At 41.8% G+C, this 18,223-nt stretch overlaps 2 protein-coding genes across 3 annotated transcripts in view; both read left to right on the top strand.

Moving 5' to 3' along the window:
* Positions 1-16,790, top strand: part of mpp2a (membrane protein, palmitoylated 2a (MAGUK p55 subfamily member 2)) — a 52,455-nt gene extending 35,665 nt beyond the window's left edge. For both annotated transcript variants that reach the window (XM_037089466.1, XM_037089467.1), the window contains 2 exons: positions 13,622-13,750; positions 13,837-16,790. In XM_037089466.1, the coding sequence (XP_036945361.1) occupies positions 13,622-13,750; positions 13,837-14,013 (306 nt within the window). In that variant the 3' untranslated portion in view covers positions 14,014-16,790. The remainder of the gene's footprint in view (positions 1-13,621; positions 13,751-13,836) is intronic.
* On the top strand, positions 10,494-12,910 carry LOC119014368 (piggyBac transposable element-derived protein 1-like). Its single transcript, XM_037089470.1, has 2 exons — positions 10,494-12,260; positions 12,487-12,910. The coding sequence occupies exons 1-2, from the start codon at positions 11,763-11,765 to the stop codon at positions 12,784-12,786; spliced, it is 798 nt and encodes a 265-aa protein (XP_036945365.1). The 5' UTR covers positions 10,494-11,762; the 3' UTR covers positions 12,787-12,910.
* Positions 16,791-18,223: the final 1,433 nt, after the last annotated feature.

Raw genomic sequence — 18,223 nt, 5'->3', positions numbered from 1 at the left:
TGATGCGGCTCAGCTTTTGAAAATAATTAATGAGTATTTAATTAAAATGTATTTTATTTTAGTTTGTTCATTTTCAAAATGTAATTCTGTGAAGATTATGGCGATCTTGTAACATCCAAATAAAACGTGTTTTTTATATAAATATTTTTGTTGCTCTTAATACACGTCACAACCTCCAATGTGCGACACCCGCCAGTGTGCAGTTTCTTGAACTTTTCGACCCCAGGTAGGCCAACTATGGAGAACTCAAAGAAAAGTGTCTGAAGAAAACAGGACGTTCAATGCTACGTGGACAGATTCATTTGCTTTCACTGCTGGCGAGACTGGTTTACCAGTGTGCTTAATATGTAATGAGAAACTAGATGTCGCAAGACATTTCCAGAATAAACACGCAGCCTTTACTCAAAAATATAGGGATGGAGATGAGAGAAAAAAAGCCATTTCTGAACTGACGCGGAAAGCTGAGCTGAGCAAAAATCACTTCAAGAAGTGGATGAAGTCAGCAAATTCAAGTACATATGCTAGTTCTGTTGCCGCTGAGGAAATAGTCAGTCACGGGAAGCCGTTCACATGGAGAATATATTAAAGAATCTTTCATTAAGATTTCAGAACATCTATTCACGGACTTTAAAAACAAGAGTGAAATTGTGAAGAAAATCAGGGATATGCCCCTCTCTGCAAAGACTGTCAAAGACAGAACCATAAAAATAGCAGAAGACAACACCAGACAGCAAATTAAAGACATCAATTCAGCTGTGGCCTACTCAATTGCCTGTGATGAATCTAAAGACAAAGGTGATATTGAACAAATAGCGCTGTTCTGCCGGTTTGTAAACTCTGCTGGGCCACAGGAAGAAATGATTGAGCTGATATCACTAAAAGGCCAAACACGGGGGGAGGACGTCTGTGAGGCTGTCTTGAATTGTTTAAGAGCCAAAGGAATAAACACCACCCACCTGGTGTCAGTGGCTACAGACGGGGCACTGAGTATGACAGGAGCGCACAAGGGCTTTGTGGCTTTACTGCAGAAGTCACTGGACAGAAAGTTGCTGACTTTTCACTGCATCCTGCACCAAGAGGCATTGTGTGCTCAAACATTTCCTCCGGAATGCACAGAAGTAATGCATGTTGTCATTCAGATTGTCAGTAAAATAATGGCGAAAGGTTTAAATCACCGTCAGTTCTGTTCGTTACTGGACAAGCTGGAAAGCACGTATTCTGTTCTGTATTCTATTCTATTCTCTCCTGCTGCACAACAAAGTCCGGTGGCTGTCCAGAGGCGAGGTGCTGAAAAGCTTTGCTGCATGTCTGGAAGAAGTGAAAACCTTCCTGGGCAGCAAAGGGCTCAGCCAGAGTGGCTGGAAAAGCTACACTTCTTGGTGGACATGACAGCGCACCTGAACACGCTGAACACAGCTCTTCAGGGTAGAGGACACACCGCCCTGCACATGTTGGAGGAGGTTTTGGCATTCGAGCGCAAGCTGACAGTGCTTGCCAGAGATTTACAGAAAGGTACACTGTCACACTTCCCCAGTTTGAGAGAGTTCAAAGAAGCTCACATGATGAATTTGGAGTATTTACATTCTGCAGTCATCGCAATGCAAACATTGTTTGGGGAACGATTCAGTGAGTTCAGAGAGGGAAAAACCACATTATCCTTCCCTGTTACTCCCCTAAGCCTCGATCCATCCCTGTTGAATATGACAGCATTTCCAGATGTGAGTCCACCTGATCTTGGGTGGGTATTCCCATGAATATTGCAATATTGCAGCAAATCTAAATACATTTTTTAGTAATATAGGTTTGCCTTCTAAGCTGTTCCAAATACTTGCTGCTGTCTGTGTGGCACCATTATTTGGCCACATGTTTTTCTCAGTCTCAGGTGAACTAATTTGCATGTCTCTTAAAATATCATGATCTATATGTGTAGTAATCTCAGTGGTATAAGTATCATCTACTGTGTTCGTAGAAGCAGCAGCTCGTTTTGCCCCCTCATCTGCTTTATATTCCCCACTGAAATGAAATCTTTACCTGAAGCATGTGCAGCACACTTGCATATTGCAACTTTTCTTGGCAGTTGAATGGCATCCAATAGCTGCAAAATGAGATCTTTACGTGTAATTGGTTTTCCCGTGGATGTTACCATACCTCTATTTTTCCACTGTTGGGCAAAAACATGAAGTGTTGAGAATGCATACTGGCTATCTGTGTACACAGTGATCTTTATTTATCTTTATTTTTCCCTATTTTGTATGCCTCTATAAGAGCAACAAGTTCTGCTGCTTGTGCAGAGAAATGCGAAGGTAAGGAACTTGACCTCAAAACCTTATCAGATGTTACTACGGCATATCCACAGAAATTTGTTCCATATGGATTCTTCTTACATGAACCATCTACAAACATCACAGTATCAGCCGTATTAAGTGGTACATCGGTGAAATCTGGTCTTGGTAGTACTCTAGCACTAGTTTCTCCTACACAATCATGTGCCATTCCATCTGTTTCATTTGGCAGCAAGGTTGATGGGTTTAGTGTTGTGCATCTCTTTATAGTGAGATGTGGTTGTGACAGTAAAATAGTCATGCAACTAAGATGTCGTGCTGGTGACATAAAAGCTATCTTGTTTTGCATTAGAAGTGCTGAGACCGCATGTGACACAATAAGTGTCAATGGGTGAAATAACACTATAGAAGCAGAACTCAGCACACTGAGTGCAGCTGCCTGTACTGCCTGCAAACAAGGTGGCATAGCTTTTGTGATGTTATCAAGTTTAGATGAATAATATGCAATAGGTCTCTGTTTTCCACCAAATGGTTGTGTTAGAATACTCGTCATAAAACCATTTCTTGTGTCACAGGTTTGAACAAATGGCTTGGTGTAATTAGGGAAAGCTAATGGTGGTAGGTTTCGGTGCTTGTAAAATAGCTGTTTTCCTTTTCTTGTCTAGATGTTTTCCTGACTGTGAGATATTAAAACCTAAATATTTTACAACTGGTTTCCATAATTGTAGTTTATTTTTACTGACCTTATGTCCTTGTTCAGCTAAGAAGTTTAATAGTGCTAATGTGTCAGTTTTGCAGTCTATTTCAGTTCTAGATGCTATTAAGATGTCATCCACATACAATAATAGCTGGCTTTTACATGGAGGGTCAAATTTAGCTAAATTTGAGGACATGGCCATAGAAAAGATTGTTGGACTTTAACAATAACCTTGAGGTATTCTTGTGTAAGTATATTTTTTCCCTTCAAACTGGAATGCAAACCAGAATTGTGAATCTCTAACTGAGAAGATTGCATTTGCCAAATCTATTACTGAAAAGTACTTTACCTTTGGGTCAAGATCATTTAATAAAGTATGTGGATCAGGAACTAAAGGAGCTCTTGGTATTATTGCTCGATTTACTGCTTGTAGATCTTGAACCATGCGCCATCCTTCTGATGGTGCAGCCTTCTTTACAGGGAATAATGGTGTATTACATGGTGAATCTGGACACTCTCTGATTATTCCTCCGGATAATAAATCTTTGATTTTTGGCTGTATTCCTATTATTGTTCCTGGTTTTAATGGCTATTGTCTTTGGTAGGGCCTAAATGAACCCTTCGGGGTTATTTCTACTGGTTTTACACCTCGTATTGGTCCTACATCAGCTGTTCCTTTAGATCATAGCTTTTCAGGAACATCTTTTAGTTGCTCCTCTTCTTTACCAGTTAGTAAGTATCATTCTGTCATTTGAGACATTTGTCGACCACATAGATGGATAACCTTGTTAGCTGGTGTTACCCAATTGAGTTTCATATGGTATATTTTGAGGGAACGTGAGTATTGTACTCCCCTTTCCACATCTAACGATGGTTCGCTTTACTCCTCTGCATGTTGTACTGTACGACCTAAATCTATCCATCACGTGTCTGCACTTGCAGCACATGACACATGTGGTGTGCAAAACATTCGAAACATTCTCTGATCAGGTTCAGGTAATTTTACTGCTGCTGCACAATTTCCCTTTTTATCCCAATATAAGTTTGAAAGCGTCAAGCGTATGTTTGGCTCTTTGAAAAACTTGCCTTCATCGAGTGTATCTCGACCCTGATAATGAGCATAGCGTATTGTGCAGTGCAGTTTTTTTGGATCTTGTAACACCGTACCTGGTGGTATTTTCGCTTTTACTTCAGTGATCAGTTACCAAACTAACCCTTGTAATCAAGTCCAGACTCTACCAGTAATGCAACTCCTCTCCCTCACATACTGGTTTGCTTCTTCCATTTCTTCATCACTGTCAGATATTATTCTTGTCATCCTGCAAGCTTTCATACCCAAAGGGGTCGGAATTACTCCTATTCCTAATTCCTCCATTAAGTCTCTCCCTAACAGATTTACTGGACACAGGTTTGAGACTGCAACTACTGCTAAGACTGATTTATTTGTCTTCGGATCAGTAATTGACACAGGCCGACTGAGTGGCTCAGTGACTATGTGTCCTGTTACAGATCTCACCTTTATGCCTTTGCCGTGTTGTAGTGGCAGTCTACTATCGCCTTCATCTTTTCTGATTATTGTTCTGCATGCCCCTGTATCGCATAGAAAACAAGTTTTATAATTATTAACCAATAGAGTAACTATCGGCTTTTGACTCGTGTTTAAAAATATCTCTGTGTTTTCTAGCGAACATACTTTTTCTTCCTCCTCATCTTCTGTGTCTTGGTGTGTGTCTGTGTGTGTCAGTGAATGACCTGATTTATTGCCTAGTCATGCCCATGAATCATCAACTCATCTGGGTCTCCCTCCTCCTTCTCTTCTCCGCCAGCCTCCTTGACCTCTGCCCTTTGGAGCTCTACATTCTTGAACCCAATGCCCAAATTTGCCACAATTGTAGCAGCTCTCATCTTCTCCAAATCTCCATCCTCCTCGTCCTCCTCGTCCTCCTCCTCTGCCTCTCCCTCTCCAGCCTCCACGGTTGACATTGCCTTGGAAATACATATCAGTAAATGCATTAGTATAATTTTCCTCATCATCATCATCATCCATGACAAACACTTCACTTGCCTTTGTTGTTCCGCCTTTCTTGGCTTTCTTTTCTTTCAGTACATTCTCTGCATGTACTGCATGGTCAATCGTAGCTTGTATTCCAGCTGTTCCAACCCCAATTAGGTGCTTTCTTACAAACTGTGAGATCTCTGGCCTCATTCCATTCAGGAATGCATTTTTTAGCTGCATATTGTAGGGACCATTGTCAACATTATCCTGTTGCATACTGCTTTTTTCTGCAAAAACGATTTTCAGTCTCTCTAGGTAAATCAACACACTTTCATCTGCATTTTGTACACACCGTGCTATTTTACTGTTGTCTGCTCTTCCATGAAAGTGAGTTAGTATTCTTTGAATTAAGGCATCAACTCGGACAGTCCACCCTATGGTATGGTAACATTATTGCGAAATGGGTCCCATGTTCCCTTAATCAAACACCTATCTTGCTTCACAATACACCTTAGTATCCTTTCTGCCTCTAAGGTGTTCAGCTGTTACACAATCTTTGATATTGTTCTCTAAACTCTCCTGTATTTTCCCTAGGATGCGTCCTTCATATCACCTTCTGTCCAAGCTCTATTCACTCTAATTGTTGCATCCCCAGCTCTGGGGTTAGGCATTTCTATCATGGATACATTTCTTCTTCTTCTATTAAACTCAGTGTCCTCTTTGGCAAAGAGATGATAGGCATGGCAGAAGGTTTAAAAGAGTCGTACCACTTACCAGACCTTGTTGTTTTTGGACTTGCTATGGCTCTTTCTGTTGGTGCAGGAGTGGAGAGAGTAGGTGCAGAGAGAGAAAGAGGGGGAGGGTATGGAGCAGAGGCCTGGACAGGAGGCTGCGGTAGTTGAGGGTTGATGTATGGGGGAGGATCAGGATGGGGACCCAGAGGTCATCATCCTCCTGTTTATCTCATTTGGAGTACAAAACAGGATAAAGTTTATTACTTCCTGAATCTTTTCCTTTTTCTGTCTTTCCCTTTCTTCAACCTCTCTTTTCTCAATTTCTTCTTTACGTTGTCTCCCTTCCTTTTCTTTTTGCTTCTGCATTCCTCTCTTTCTTGCTTCTGCCTCGCAAAACGAATGGGTCAGAAAACACTAGATAATGTAAAATATATAAAAGAGTGGGAAAAGAAGTATGGGTTTAGCGGAAAGTTACAGGTAGAAGAATGCAAAAAATTGGTAGAAAAGATAGAAGCAAAGTCAAAGTTACTCAAGAAGCAGCAGAAGAAAGAAGGTTACACACAGGCAAAGGCATGGTTGGACATCACCTTCATATTGAACCTCATCAGGTTCACAACAACATTTATAACAACTACTACAATTTCCCATTTTGATTTATTTATCTCAATTTTTATTCTCTGTTTGAGCGCTCTCTTTTTTATTTTACCGGTCTTTCCATTTCTTTTACTTATGAGTCCCTGACTCTTTCCTATGGATCCCTGACCATGACGTCCTTTTGGTCTCTCAGCCCTGAGGGATTAGTTTAAACCTTGTCCTACCAAAGACAGATACTTTAGGGTTCCTGCCCTAAATCTAAGAGAGACCTGCTCCCCCAAGTCCCTGACTTGCTTTATTTTATTTCCTTTAGGTCCCTGACATATTCTAAGAGATCCCTGATCTCCCAAGTCCCTGACTTGCTTTATTTACTAGAAATGGTTATTTCTTACCCTTTTGATGATTTGATGCAGTCAAGTTTCAAGAGGGTTCTTACCCTCGCCTTGCAAGGTCTTCAGGTCCGCTGATGTAGAGAGAGAGACAGATATTGCTGCCCCACGTTGGGTGCCAAAATTTTTGTTAAAATAATTTTGCGATAATTTAGAACTGGAGGAAGGAGATCAGAATCAGCTCAAGGTTCAAACAAGGTTTTAATCTTGTACAAGAGGAGCATTCACAGAGCAACACGCAGGTCTGTTACAAAGTGAAGACTCAATATGTGAAGAGAAAAGCATGGTATTTATCCCTCTCTGTGGGTGTGTTTTTCACTACAATTGTTCCTAATGTATGACCTGCACTTAAAGGGATACTTCACAGAGAAGGAAGTGATAAGCTCCAGTGGTCACTTAATACCAGACATAGGTAATAAAACAGCCTAAAACAGGGGTCCCCAAACTTTTTCCTGTGAGGGCCACATAGCTTTTCCCCTTCTCAGTCAGTTTGTAACAGAAAAAGTGTGACGATTGCAGGAGTGCCTAAATGTAAAAATGTATTGTTTTCCAGAAAGCCACAATCAAATAACCCTTTCTGGATTCTTCACAGAACAAAAGTCAGAAAATAAATAATAACACTATTAATGAAATAAATAATAACCAAATAACCCTCTCTGGATTCTTCACAGAACAAAAGTCAGAAAATAAATAATAACACTATTTATGAAATAAATAATAACCAAATAACACTCTCTGGGTTCTTCACAGTAAAAAAGTCCATGGAACATAAACTTTCTGTTGTGCCGTGCACAGTCTTAACAGGTCCAAGTTCAGCTTAGTTGTCAGAGCAGAATCTCTTACTTAAATGACTCATATGAGCAGTCTCTCAAAGTTCTTGTGTTCCTTCCTTATAATCCTTTTGTAGGTTCCAGTAGGCTTGTAGACATCGCTGTTTGCAGCTCTCTCTCTCTCTCTCATCAACTTCCCTGTGAAAACCACAAAGCAAGCAGGCTGAGTGATACAGCACCTACACAGCACAACCAGTACCACCACCAGTATGGTTGTGGAGATGGATTTTATCCCAGTAGATTTTATTATGATTATATTTGTTTATACTCAGAATGACTCATTCAAGTCAGAAAAGTGAGCTTACCTTTGTATGTTCATCAGTGTGAACTGTGGGCCTGCATCTGGCTGGTGAGAAGTTGAATGTCAGGTTCCATTCTAGTCACCGCCAGTCTCAAACACTGATGCAGATGTTCATCTATCAATCTTGATCTCATTGGAGTTTTCAGCAGTTTCATGCGTGAAAAGGTTTGCTCGCAGATATACGTGCTGCCAAAAAGTGTTGACATCTTCATTGCGTGTTTTCTGATGTCAGGGTACGTGTCGTTTGGGAGGGCGGCATAGAAGTCAATGAGACTGTTGGGCTTGAATGCGTCTTTCAGAACATCACAGTTCTGTAACTCGGCCAACTCAAACTGATAAGAAGGCTGGGCTTCATCAATGTCGGCAACAAATGGGTTCTGGAAAAGACGGATTTCTTTTGCATAAACATGTAGTTCACGGAATCGCACACCGAACTCCGCCTTCAGCATTTCCAGTGCTTCCACAAACTTTTCAGCTGGAAACGGGACCGCTGGGTTCTCTGCAGAGAGGTTTTGTGTAGCAGGGAGATGGATGAAGCTGTGCTTTTTCACTTGTCCCAAAAGCAGCTCTAGTTTCACCTCAAATGCTTTTATGTGGGAATGCATGTCACAAATGAGTTTCCCCTGGCCTTGTAGTTGCAAGTTAAAGCTGTTCAGCATTTCTGTCATGTCTGTTAAAAATGCGAGGTGCCATTTCCATTCTGGGTCAATCAGCTCTGGCACCGTTTTGTTTTGTGAATGAAGAAATGCGTTAATTTCAGGTAGCAGCTCGTAAAAACGCCTCAAAACTCTGCCCCGGCTCAACCATCGGACCTCTGTGTAGTACAGCACATCTCCGTGCGCAGATTCCAGTTCAGACAGGAATTCTTGGAACTGCCTGTGTTTAAGTCCCTTTGCTCTGATGAAGTTTATGCATGACACCACAACCTTCATGACAGAATCCCACGTCAACACTTTGCAGCACAGTGCTTGCCGGTGAATTAGGCAGTGGACTTGTAGCGGGGCGGTGAGACCCCGTTCTTCCATCTCCCGGTTCATGCGTCCTATTAGACCCCAAGACATGCCCACCATACTAGGAGCCCCGTCAGTTGTGATGCTGCCCAGCTTTGACCGGTCCAGGTCCAACTCTTCCATGGTTTGGTACACTTTGCCAAAAATATCCTCCCCGTCGTAGTCCCTTTCAGACTTTGGAGGGCTGCCAGCTCCTCGCACATCTCAAAGTTTGCACTAACTCCACGAATAAAAATGATCCGCTGCGCGGTGTCCTGCACGTCTGTGCTCTCATCCAGTGCTAATGAAGAAAATTCAAATTCTTTCGTCTTCTGCTGCAGCTGGGCATATACATTACCCCCGATTTCTTCAATGCGTCTGGTGATTGTACTCGCTGATAGACTCACGGCATTAAAGACATCCTTCTTCTCGGGACACACGTCCTCTGCGACAGCGTTCACGCATTTCTTGACAAACTCTCCATCAGTGAAAGGTTTACCGCTGCTTGCTATCAGTTGAGCAACCCGAAAGCTGGCCCGAACAGATGACTGGTTCAGCTGAGCTTGGCGTACAAATGTATTCTGCTGAGCTAACAGTCCACTTTTTAGCTTTGAGAGTTTGTCTGCTCGCATTTCGCCTTGCAAGCTATCATACTTGTCTTTGTGACGGGATTCATAGTGTCACCGCAGATTGTATTCTTTGAATACCGCCACCGCCTCTTGACAGATGAGACAGACAGCCTTTTCTTTGCATTGAACAAAAAAATAATCGTTTGTCCACTGCAGGTTAAATGCCCTGCATTCTGAATCAATTTTTCTCTTACCTAATCTTTTCGCCATCATTCCGCTCTCTCTTTGAGAGGGGCGGGTTTAGGATTTTTTTTCTGGGGGTTGCCAGATAGGGGCACAGACTGCAGAAGGGTGGAACAGAATGTCACGTTATATGCGTGTATAAAATAGTTACTAACTAATAGTTAATAATGAAAATAGTTCATAACTAAGGAACATTTTATTGCAAAAGTCCAACTTTATTATCAAATACAAATACACATATATGAAAAAAAAAATCAAAATGCTCTCTGGTATTGTTCAGGGGGCTGGACCAAATGTGGAGGTGGGCCGTATCCGGCCCGCGGGCCGTAGTTTGGGGACCACTGGCCTAAAACAAGGTCACAAGTTACAGGTCATGTTAAACAGTGTGGTGGAAATTTCTGTCAATAAAAGAGTAAAGTCAGATCTGTCTTTTCGGTAAGTTTAATCCAACCATCTGCAGATGGACTCACCACACAGTCAAATTCATGAGCTGAGTGAATGAGCCCCGAGTAAAGGAGTGTTCACAATTTATACACAGATATCAACAAGGTCAGGGGAAGAGACAAGCACTCTCAGTGCCAGCAGTGATTAAGCTACACACATACGTACATACAGCTATCCCAATCAGACAGGCTTCTCATCGACACAAGACATAAAGTTAAAACTTCATGACACATGACCTGGGACTCTGTGTGAAGCATAAAATTATCAGACATAAAACATGAGACAAGACGGCGACTTTCTGTCTGAGTTTTGGCTGGTTCGTGACTCTATTACAATCATATAGGGCAGAGGTTAGGTGTTCATACATTTGATTCAACAAAATAGTTCAAAATTCATCAACCCATAATGAAAAGGAATTTTTCCATCACAACAGCTACATTGAACATTCCTGTTTAAGACTTCAGTTCACATCTCTGTTTTAAGTACAACATTTCCATTTCAGTTACCAGCCGAAACTGGCTCACGTGCATGTGTGCGTGCGCTCACGCTCACATGCTTCTCACTTCTCTGAGTATAGAGAATATCTCTCCATTACATATAGAATATATGTTATGGAGTTGCTGACATCCTGGCAGCTGAAGTGAATCATCATTTAAGACACACCACGCCTATCGTGGCTTCCCCTACGGCGTCTATAAATGGACCCAGCTGCACAGAGTACATTTTGATTTGAACTGGTCCCAAACGGCCTCAAGGTGGAGAGATATTCTCTACTCAGAGAGCGAGGGTTACCCTGTAACCCAACATTCTCTTTCTTATGAGAATATCTCTCCATTACATATAGAATATATGTTATGGGACTCTGTAAGACACACCGTGAGGGTACTAAGAAGACAGAGCAGACGCCACTCCTTTAGCAACTCCCTCTGATATTTTCGAATGAGACGTCACCGCCACCAGGTGCACAAACATACAAAAAACACAGTGTGTGCAAATCACCCAAGAAATATATACAGTTATACACCCCACACAGGAAGGGGTCAGTGACACCGCCATGACGCCACCTGAGCAAAACAAGCCCTGCAAGACGCAAGGGCTGGGTGTGAGGAAGAGGTCACTCAGATGGCCAGCACCCTGCTAGACCACTGACAAAAACTTGGCACACCTGGCCTGGCTGGTCTTTGAAAAGGTGCTTGGGTGAAAACATGCCTTTGCTGTACTCAAAAACAAAGCAAAAACAACTGTTAGTGTGTTTATGCACCTGGCTGCTTTCACAGCCAGTGATAAACATACAATTTGGCTGAGGGGTCATTTCATTAGTGAGCAGAGAAGGAGAAAGACCTGCAACAAAATGAGGAGGCGTTTCAGAGACAAAGAGGCATTAGAGATCGTAATGCAGCCTTCATCTGACAGCGAGCTGCAGGATTCCTGGGGAGTCTGACACAGAAGGCTCACTGGAGTCCTCCACTTCGGTGAGTGCCTCTGACCCATCATCTGAGAGCGAAGAGGACACTCAGGATCCTGTCCGTAAAAATGAGTGGACAGCAAGGAGCGGGCAAGTCTGGGCTCCATCTAAAGCTGAGATGCTGCGCTACATGCAGGCACCCACCGGCATGATGCCAGGGCCCACAAAATATGCCATATCAAGAATACATGAAGGAGCATGATCATTCGACCTATTCTTTACTCCTAGCATGATCCAGTTCGTTGTACAAATGACAAATTCATACGGGAGGCGTTCAGTGTCAGGATGGAGTGATGTAGATGACAAAGAGATTCGGAACTACATTGGTCTTCTCATCCTGGCAGGTGTCTATCGATCGAAAGGGGAATCTACCCGCAGCCTGTGGGATGACCAAAATAAGAAAATAACTTGTGACAATTTTTTCACCTCCTTTTCGCTTGCCCAGGAGCTTCTGAGGAAGAAAGTGGCTCTGGTAGGGACCATCAGGGCAAACAAGCCTGAGCTTCCCCTCAAACTGAAGAAGACAAAAAAGAGAGCTGTCTTCTCCTCTTTGTTTGCATTCACAACCACCACCACAGCAGTGAGCTACATCCTGCTGCGGGGAAGAAATGTCCTCCTGCTGAGCACCAAACACCGGGAGCCAGCTGTAATACAAGGTGATAAGCAGAAACCCCAAATTATCGTCACCTACAATTGCTGCAAGGGTGGTGTGGACAACCTTGACAAGGTATGTAATTGTATGCTTTCATTACTGTATAAATTGATTCCAGTCTATTTATTCTTACTGATTTCATTTCATAAATATGTATTTATTATGATTGCTTATCATTCATTAGATCTAATTCTTGCTTTATATCTTTATATGAAGAAGAATTATATAAAATACTTGTGAATAATGAGGAAGGACATATTTTTTTATTTATATTCTTTTTTTTTTCCTTGCTATTTTTTAGGTGGTCAGCACCTACAGCTGTAGGAGGCGGACTCGTCGCTGGCCTCTTGTTCTCTTCTTCAACTGCATTGATGTTTCTGCCTTCAATGCTTTTGTGCTCTACACTGCTGTAGATCCTTTCTGGAACCAGCAAAGAACCTACAAACAGAGGTTGTTCCTAGAGGAGCTGGGGAAATCCATGGTGTCCTCGGAAATTGTGAGGAGAACCCACCCCCCCATGTACAGCAGCTGCTGCTGCCATTGTGGAGGGGTTACAGAACCCAGTTGCGGAGAAGTGTGTGCTACTTGTGCAGAGGCCTGAAAAAGAGGTCTTCCACTACCTGTACTTCCACTAGGGAGCACCAGGTCACATGCTGTAGGACCTGCTGGTCTGCTGCTGAAAATTAGCTGCAAGCATGCAGGAGCACACATGCATGCACAAATGCACTCTCTCTCTCTCTCTCTCTCTCTCTCTCTCTCTCTCTCTCTCTCTCTCACACACACACACACACACACACACACACACACACACACACACACACACACACACACACATACACACACACACACAAAATCGATGTATGTTTCTCTCAGACATACACATCATATATTCAGTGCCTGGAATATTTATGTTCATAATGTTCTGTTCATTTTTTTTTGTTGTTGTTGAAGTTTCCAAAGTTATTGCAGTTTGCACAATAAATGTTCACATTGATGAATCAGAAGTTGATTTGTAATGTTTTCACACACACACACACACACACACACACACACACACACACACAGAAAATCACTCTTGGGGGCCCTGGTTGTCACCCAGCTCCCTACCTTAAATGTATGTTCAGAATGTCATTAAAAAAGTTTCTTTGCTTTCTGTGGGAACACACCAAACACAGTCCAGTATAATACAGCCTCAAGATTCTGCAGCTGTGCAGCGCAACTAATGGGTGTAGGTCACAGAGGAGCCCACTTCATTCACTTGCATGTCATGTGCTTTGCTCAAGGGCATCTTACATCAAGTGACATTGAAAGACCATAGTAGGAGTATAAGTTAGTCATTCACTGTGACCAACAGGAATCTCCAGCCAGTTGGTGGATCTATACCAAAGACACTCTTCCTAATCAAATGGGTGTGTGTTTCTATTTTATGATTCTAGTCTCTCAAAGTGCTGAGGACCTCTGAGTTCCTGCCCTATGTGGTGTTCCTTCAGTCTCCAGACTTCGAGGTGCTCAAGGCAATGAACCACTCTGCTGTAGAGGCGGGGGTGGTTGATAAGACACTGATGGTAAGAAACACTTAAGGTATGTTCATGCATATGTAAACAAAACATATTAATCTTTGAAAGCAGCAAAATCACATGTTCTGTCTCAGGATGAAGAGCTGCAGAGGACATGTGACGAGAGCGCTAAAATCCAGGCGGCCTACGATCACTACTTCGACCTGTGCATCATCAATGACAACCAGGATGAGACCTACCGCACTGTCAAGGCAGCACTTGAAACAGTTTCTAAAAATCCCCAGTGGGTTCCTGTCACATGGGTTTTCTAGAAAGAGGCAATGGATGTAACACAAGTAAAAAGAAAGAGAGCAATGACACAGAAAATATGCCACTGTATACATGATGGAAGTTCTCACTTAGAATCCCGCAAGAGATCAAATCTGACACAGTAAATGCTTCACGGGATGAATTAGCAACAAGTCAGGAAAGACAGAATAGAAGAAAACAAGTAAGAGAAGAGAAAGGAAGGTGGGAAAGATTAAAGTCCTCAATGTCAGGAATTCAAAGATTTTACTTGGGCACATCAAGAGATGTGTGTGTGTGTGTGTGTGTGTGTGTGTGTGTGTGTGTGTGTGTGTGTGTGTGTGTGTTCGACATAGATCTTTTCTGGCATAAAGACAGACCATGTCAGGACCAGTATGCCTCTCCCAGAGCTTGAGCTTGCAGCTCATTTGTCCTCAAGTGTGCCAAGTGGTTAATTTTGTGTCATCTGGCAGAATTTCACTGGCTGTACAGCTATCAAATTATGGACTAGGGGTGTCATGATTCTCCAAATCCTTGATTCAACTACATTTTCGATTCTAAGGTCATGATTGGATTCGATTCTCGATTTTTACATTTATTTTTTCTAAAGCACAGGTTGCTATGCCATTTTAGACTAGAATTTATGCAATATAATATCTGAGCATTGTTCGCAATGTACTACACTACATTGTCAAATTTAAAACATTTATTAACATTATGTAACAATAACTTATATCTGCAGTCAATTGGAAACTTAAACAAAATAACCTGCCATCTAGTTTCAGCAGGGCTTGCAAACTGTAGCTCTTTTGTCAACAACATGAACGTTGTCAACATAACTCACTGGAAATCCAAAATACTTCCACACCTGCGACTTCAGTGAAAGAGGAGGGGGTTCAAGTTTTGTCTATGGGTCTCCTGCATCTGCATTTGCCACTGTTGTAAGAGTGGCGTAGCCCCTTTCAGGAATAGGGCGGTGCGTGAGGTGTGTGTGTGTGTAAGGTGCGTAACGTGTGAGTGGGTAAGTGAGAATTAGGAAGCGTGCGTACGTGTGGACAGTGAATGAATGGGAGATAAGGAGAAGCGAAAGTAGTAGCAGTCGTAGCAACAGCAATTAAGTGTACAATATAGTTTGCAGTTTGGCTGTGAATAAAGGCGACGGCTCCTCCAGATACAGCAAAGCTCCCTGGTATCATTTTCCAACCAGCTTAACATGTGGAAGTGGTTCACCCTGACAGTAAACACAAACTATGGCCCTGGAAGAAATCATCTCTCCTGTGCTTCCTGACCACGGAGCCAAACAGGAATGGTGTAACACCATGCTATCGTTTGGCTAATAGACTAAGTTAGAGGAGGTTGACTTGCAGCACTTCAACACTTACCGCGAGTGTTTGTTTCCGCTCAACAAGCCGACCAGACGTGACATGGGGGTGTGGCAGCATCGACGATCCCATTTTTTAGTTCCAAGCTTGAGATTGTGACTTAATTTCGATCGATTTCGATTTAAAATCTAAATCGTGACACCCTTATTATGGACTGTACTTCCTTAATTTGTATGCCTGCCTGGTCAAAGAATACAGAAGTTGGCTGAGATGACAGAGCTGCCAATCTCTCTTCTATCTGATTAAATATGGAAGAGCCAAAACCAAGCACTGCCTAACTTGCAGTATGTCACTCAAAGGCAGCAAAAGGCATTATAATTGTTTTTTCTACCTTTTGAGCTGAAGGGAATACAACAGTCCTTTATCTCTGTTTTCTCTGGTCACAAACAACCAATTTCTAACATGTTTGCAGTGCTTTACTGCACAGCACATGTCTGAAATACTTCTACAGAGGTTAGGTTAGGTTAGGTTACAGTTTGTTTAAACTGAGGGACAGGTTAGGCATTTATTTGTGATGGCTAATGTTAGGTACAGGGGCTGGGGAATGAGTAATGTCAATGAGGCAATGACAGAAGGGTTATAAATGTGTGTGTGCGTGTGTGTTTGCGTGTGTGTGCAAGTATTTGTGTCCCTGTCTGTGCATGGATTTTTAGAGCTTTTTAGACTTTTGTATATTTTTAGATAATTGTGCCATTACTGATCATCAGCAGACTTTCACTGTTTACATTTACACTAATCTGCAAACTAAAAGCAAAAGCCCATCATAACTTTAAATGAAACCAAACAGATATCTTAAAACTGCCTATTTATATGTCATGTAGATTAAAAACCAAGTCTTCTGTTTACAGTAACATAAAATGCGAAGGGCAACCAGTTATTGACATTAATTAATTTTGTTATGATGGATTATTTGACTAAAACATGGAAAAGCACAATAATGCAGAAGCAACAGATGTTCTCATGCCAACTTATTTTTAGTGGAGAATACATTTGATAAATTGCATGAGATTGAGTGCCAACAACAACAAGCCAACCTCAAGCCAACCGGTACACTGGTCTTATTTTAAAGTAGTTTCACACACACACTCACAGGCACTCCAAGAACACAAAGAATTACACAGGTATTGAAGAGAAAGAAAACTGTACAATATGCACATTCATGTAATATAACCTTCCATCTTAGTAAGACAAAGAAAAAGCCACCCCCAGAACCACTTTTGGAGTCCACTGCAGAATTGGTTGTATGCATGTACTGTCATCAAATCTAACAACCAGGCCACAAAATTAGCAATGTCATTTCTTAAAGGGATAGTTTGTGTTTTTTGAAGTGGGGTCATATAAAGTACATATCTATAGTCAGTCTGTTCCCTACCGTAATCACTGATCAGCGCAGCCTCAGTATTAGGTGGTTTATTTTGCTTTTTCTCTGGACCCCATTCACTGCAGTACAAAGCTGTGCATCTGGGCTGGAGCGGCTCTCTACTTCTCCAAACTGAGGCTGCGCTGATCATGATTATGTTAGGGAACAGATCGACTATAAATATGTACTTGATAAAACACATAGAAAACAAACTGGGGAGATCACGAGATGGTTAACAGGATGGGAAGCCAGGAAACTAATTTCTCCTATCAGGGTTAGGTGGAGAGCTGGAGAGAAAAAAAGGGTGGAGGCTATTATTATTTATTTAGCAAATCAGCAACTAGCTGGTGAACATAGTTTAGCAGCAGCTAAAGAGCACATTTTTCTCAAATGAATACCAATGTTGCTCTGTTTCAGCGGACAATAGATACTGATTGTTGTAGGTATGGGATTATTGCCTAATTTATAGCCTATGTGACACATCAGTGTCATCAGTATCAGTAAATACACGAATGAACAACAACAACAAAAAGTCAGAAACTACATAACATTTTAATTCAAAGCTGAAGTGTAAAGAAAATTTAAATTTCAAAATATTATTTATTTAGCTTTTGATTCACAAACGCTGTGTTGTGTGAACTCTTTGGCCTCTGTACATGAAACACTGTCCATGATGGCAACTGTAGAAAGCTCACTGAGTCTTTCGTTTGTACAATTGCAATCAAAATTATTCAGCCCCCATTGCATTTTAGGTCTATTGGCAAAATGTAACATTTTCACGTATTTCGAATAAACAAATCACACAAAACTTAAATAGGGACAATAGGGACAAGGAAAGGGATACAAAAAAGACAGCAAAGGAATGTTCCTAGAGATACAGTTGGAAGCATAGAATCAGAATCAGAAATCCTTTAATGTCCCGCAGACGGGAAAACTTGTTTGTCACAGCAGCATTGGAATATTACATAGTTTGCAAGTTTAATGTGAAAGGAACAGTGGCTACACTACATGGGTGTGGCAGAAAGAGAGTGGCCATCACTTTGGCCTGACTTACTTGAACCATGGGGGAACCATGGGGGAACCATGGGGGTTCAAGTCAAAATCTCTGGTGGGTTCTGAAAAAGGCAGTTGCAGCACATAAACCCAAGAATATTAGTGAACTGAAGGCCTTTGCCCATGAGGAATGGGCCAAGATTCCTCAGTAACGCTGATAGAAGCCGATGTCTTGCAATGCATCATGTTTGCTGCAGGTCATAACAGCAAAAGGGTGCTCTACTCGGTACTAAAGATGCTAGTCAAGAAGGGGTCGAATAATTTTGAGAATACAGTATTTATTAAAAGTGACATTTTGTGTTGAATTTGGAGAAAACACTTGTAATATTAGTTGTGTTGAGCTATTTAAATAGTTCCTGTTTGATTTGTTTCTGGCAAACAGCTGCTATTTTGTACATTTTGCCAATAAACTTAATTTGCCATGGGGGTTGAATAATTTTG

Source organism: Acanthopagrus latus, chromosome 23, assembly GCF_904848185.1.
Source record: "Acanthopagrus latus isolate v.2019 chromosome 23, fAcaLat1.1, whole genome shotgun sequence".
Taxonomy (NCBI): Eukaryota; Metazoa; Chordata; class Actinopteri; order Spariformes; family Sparidae; genus Acanthopagrus; species Acanthopagrus latus.
Note: the sequence above shows the minus strand (reverse complement) of the source record. Positions and strands in the feature narration are given on the sequence as shown.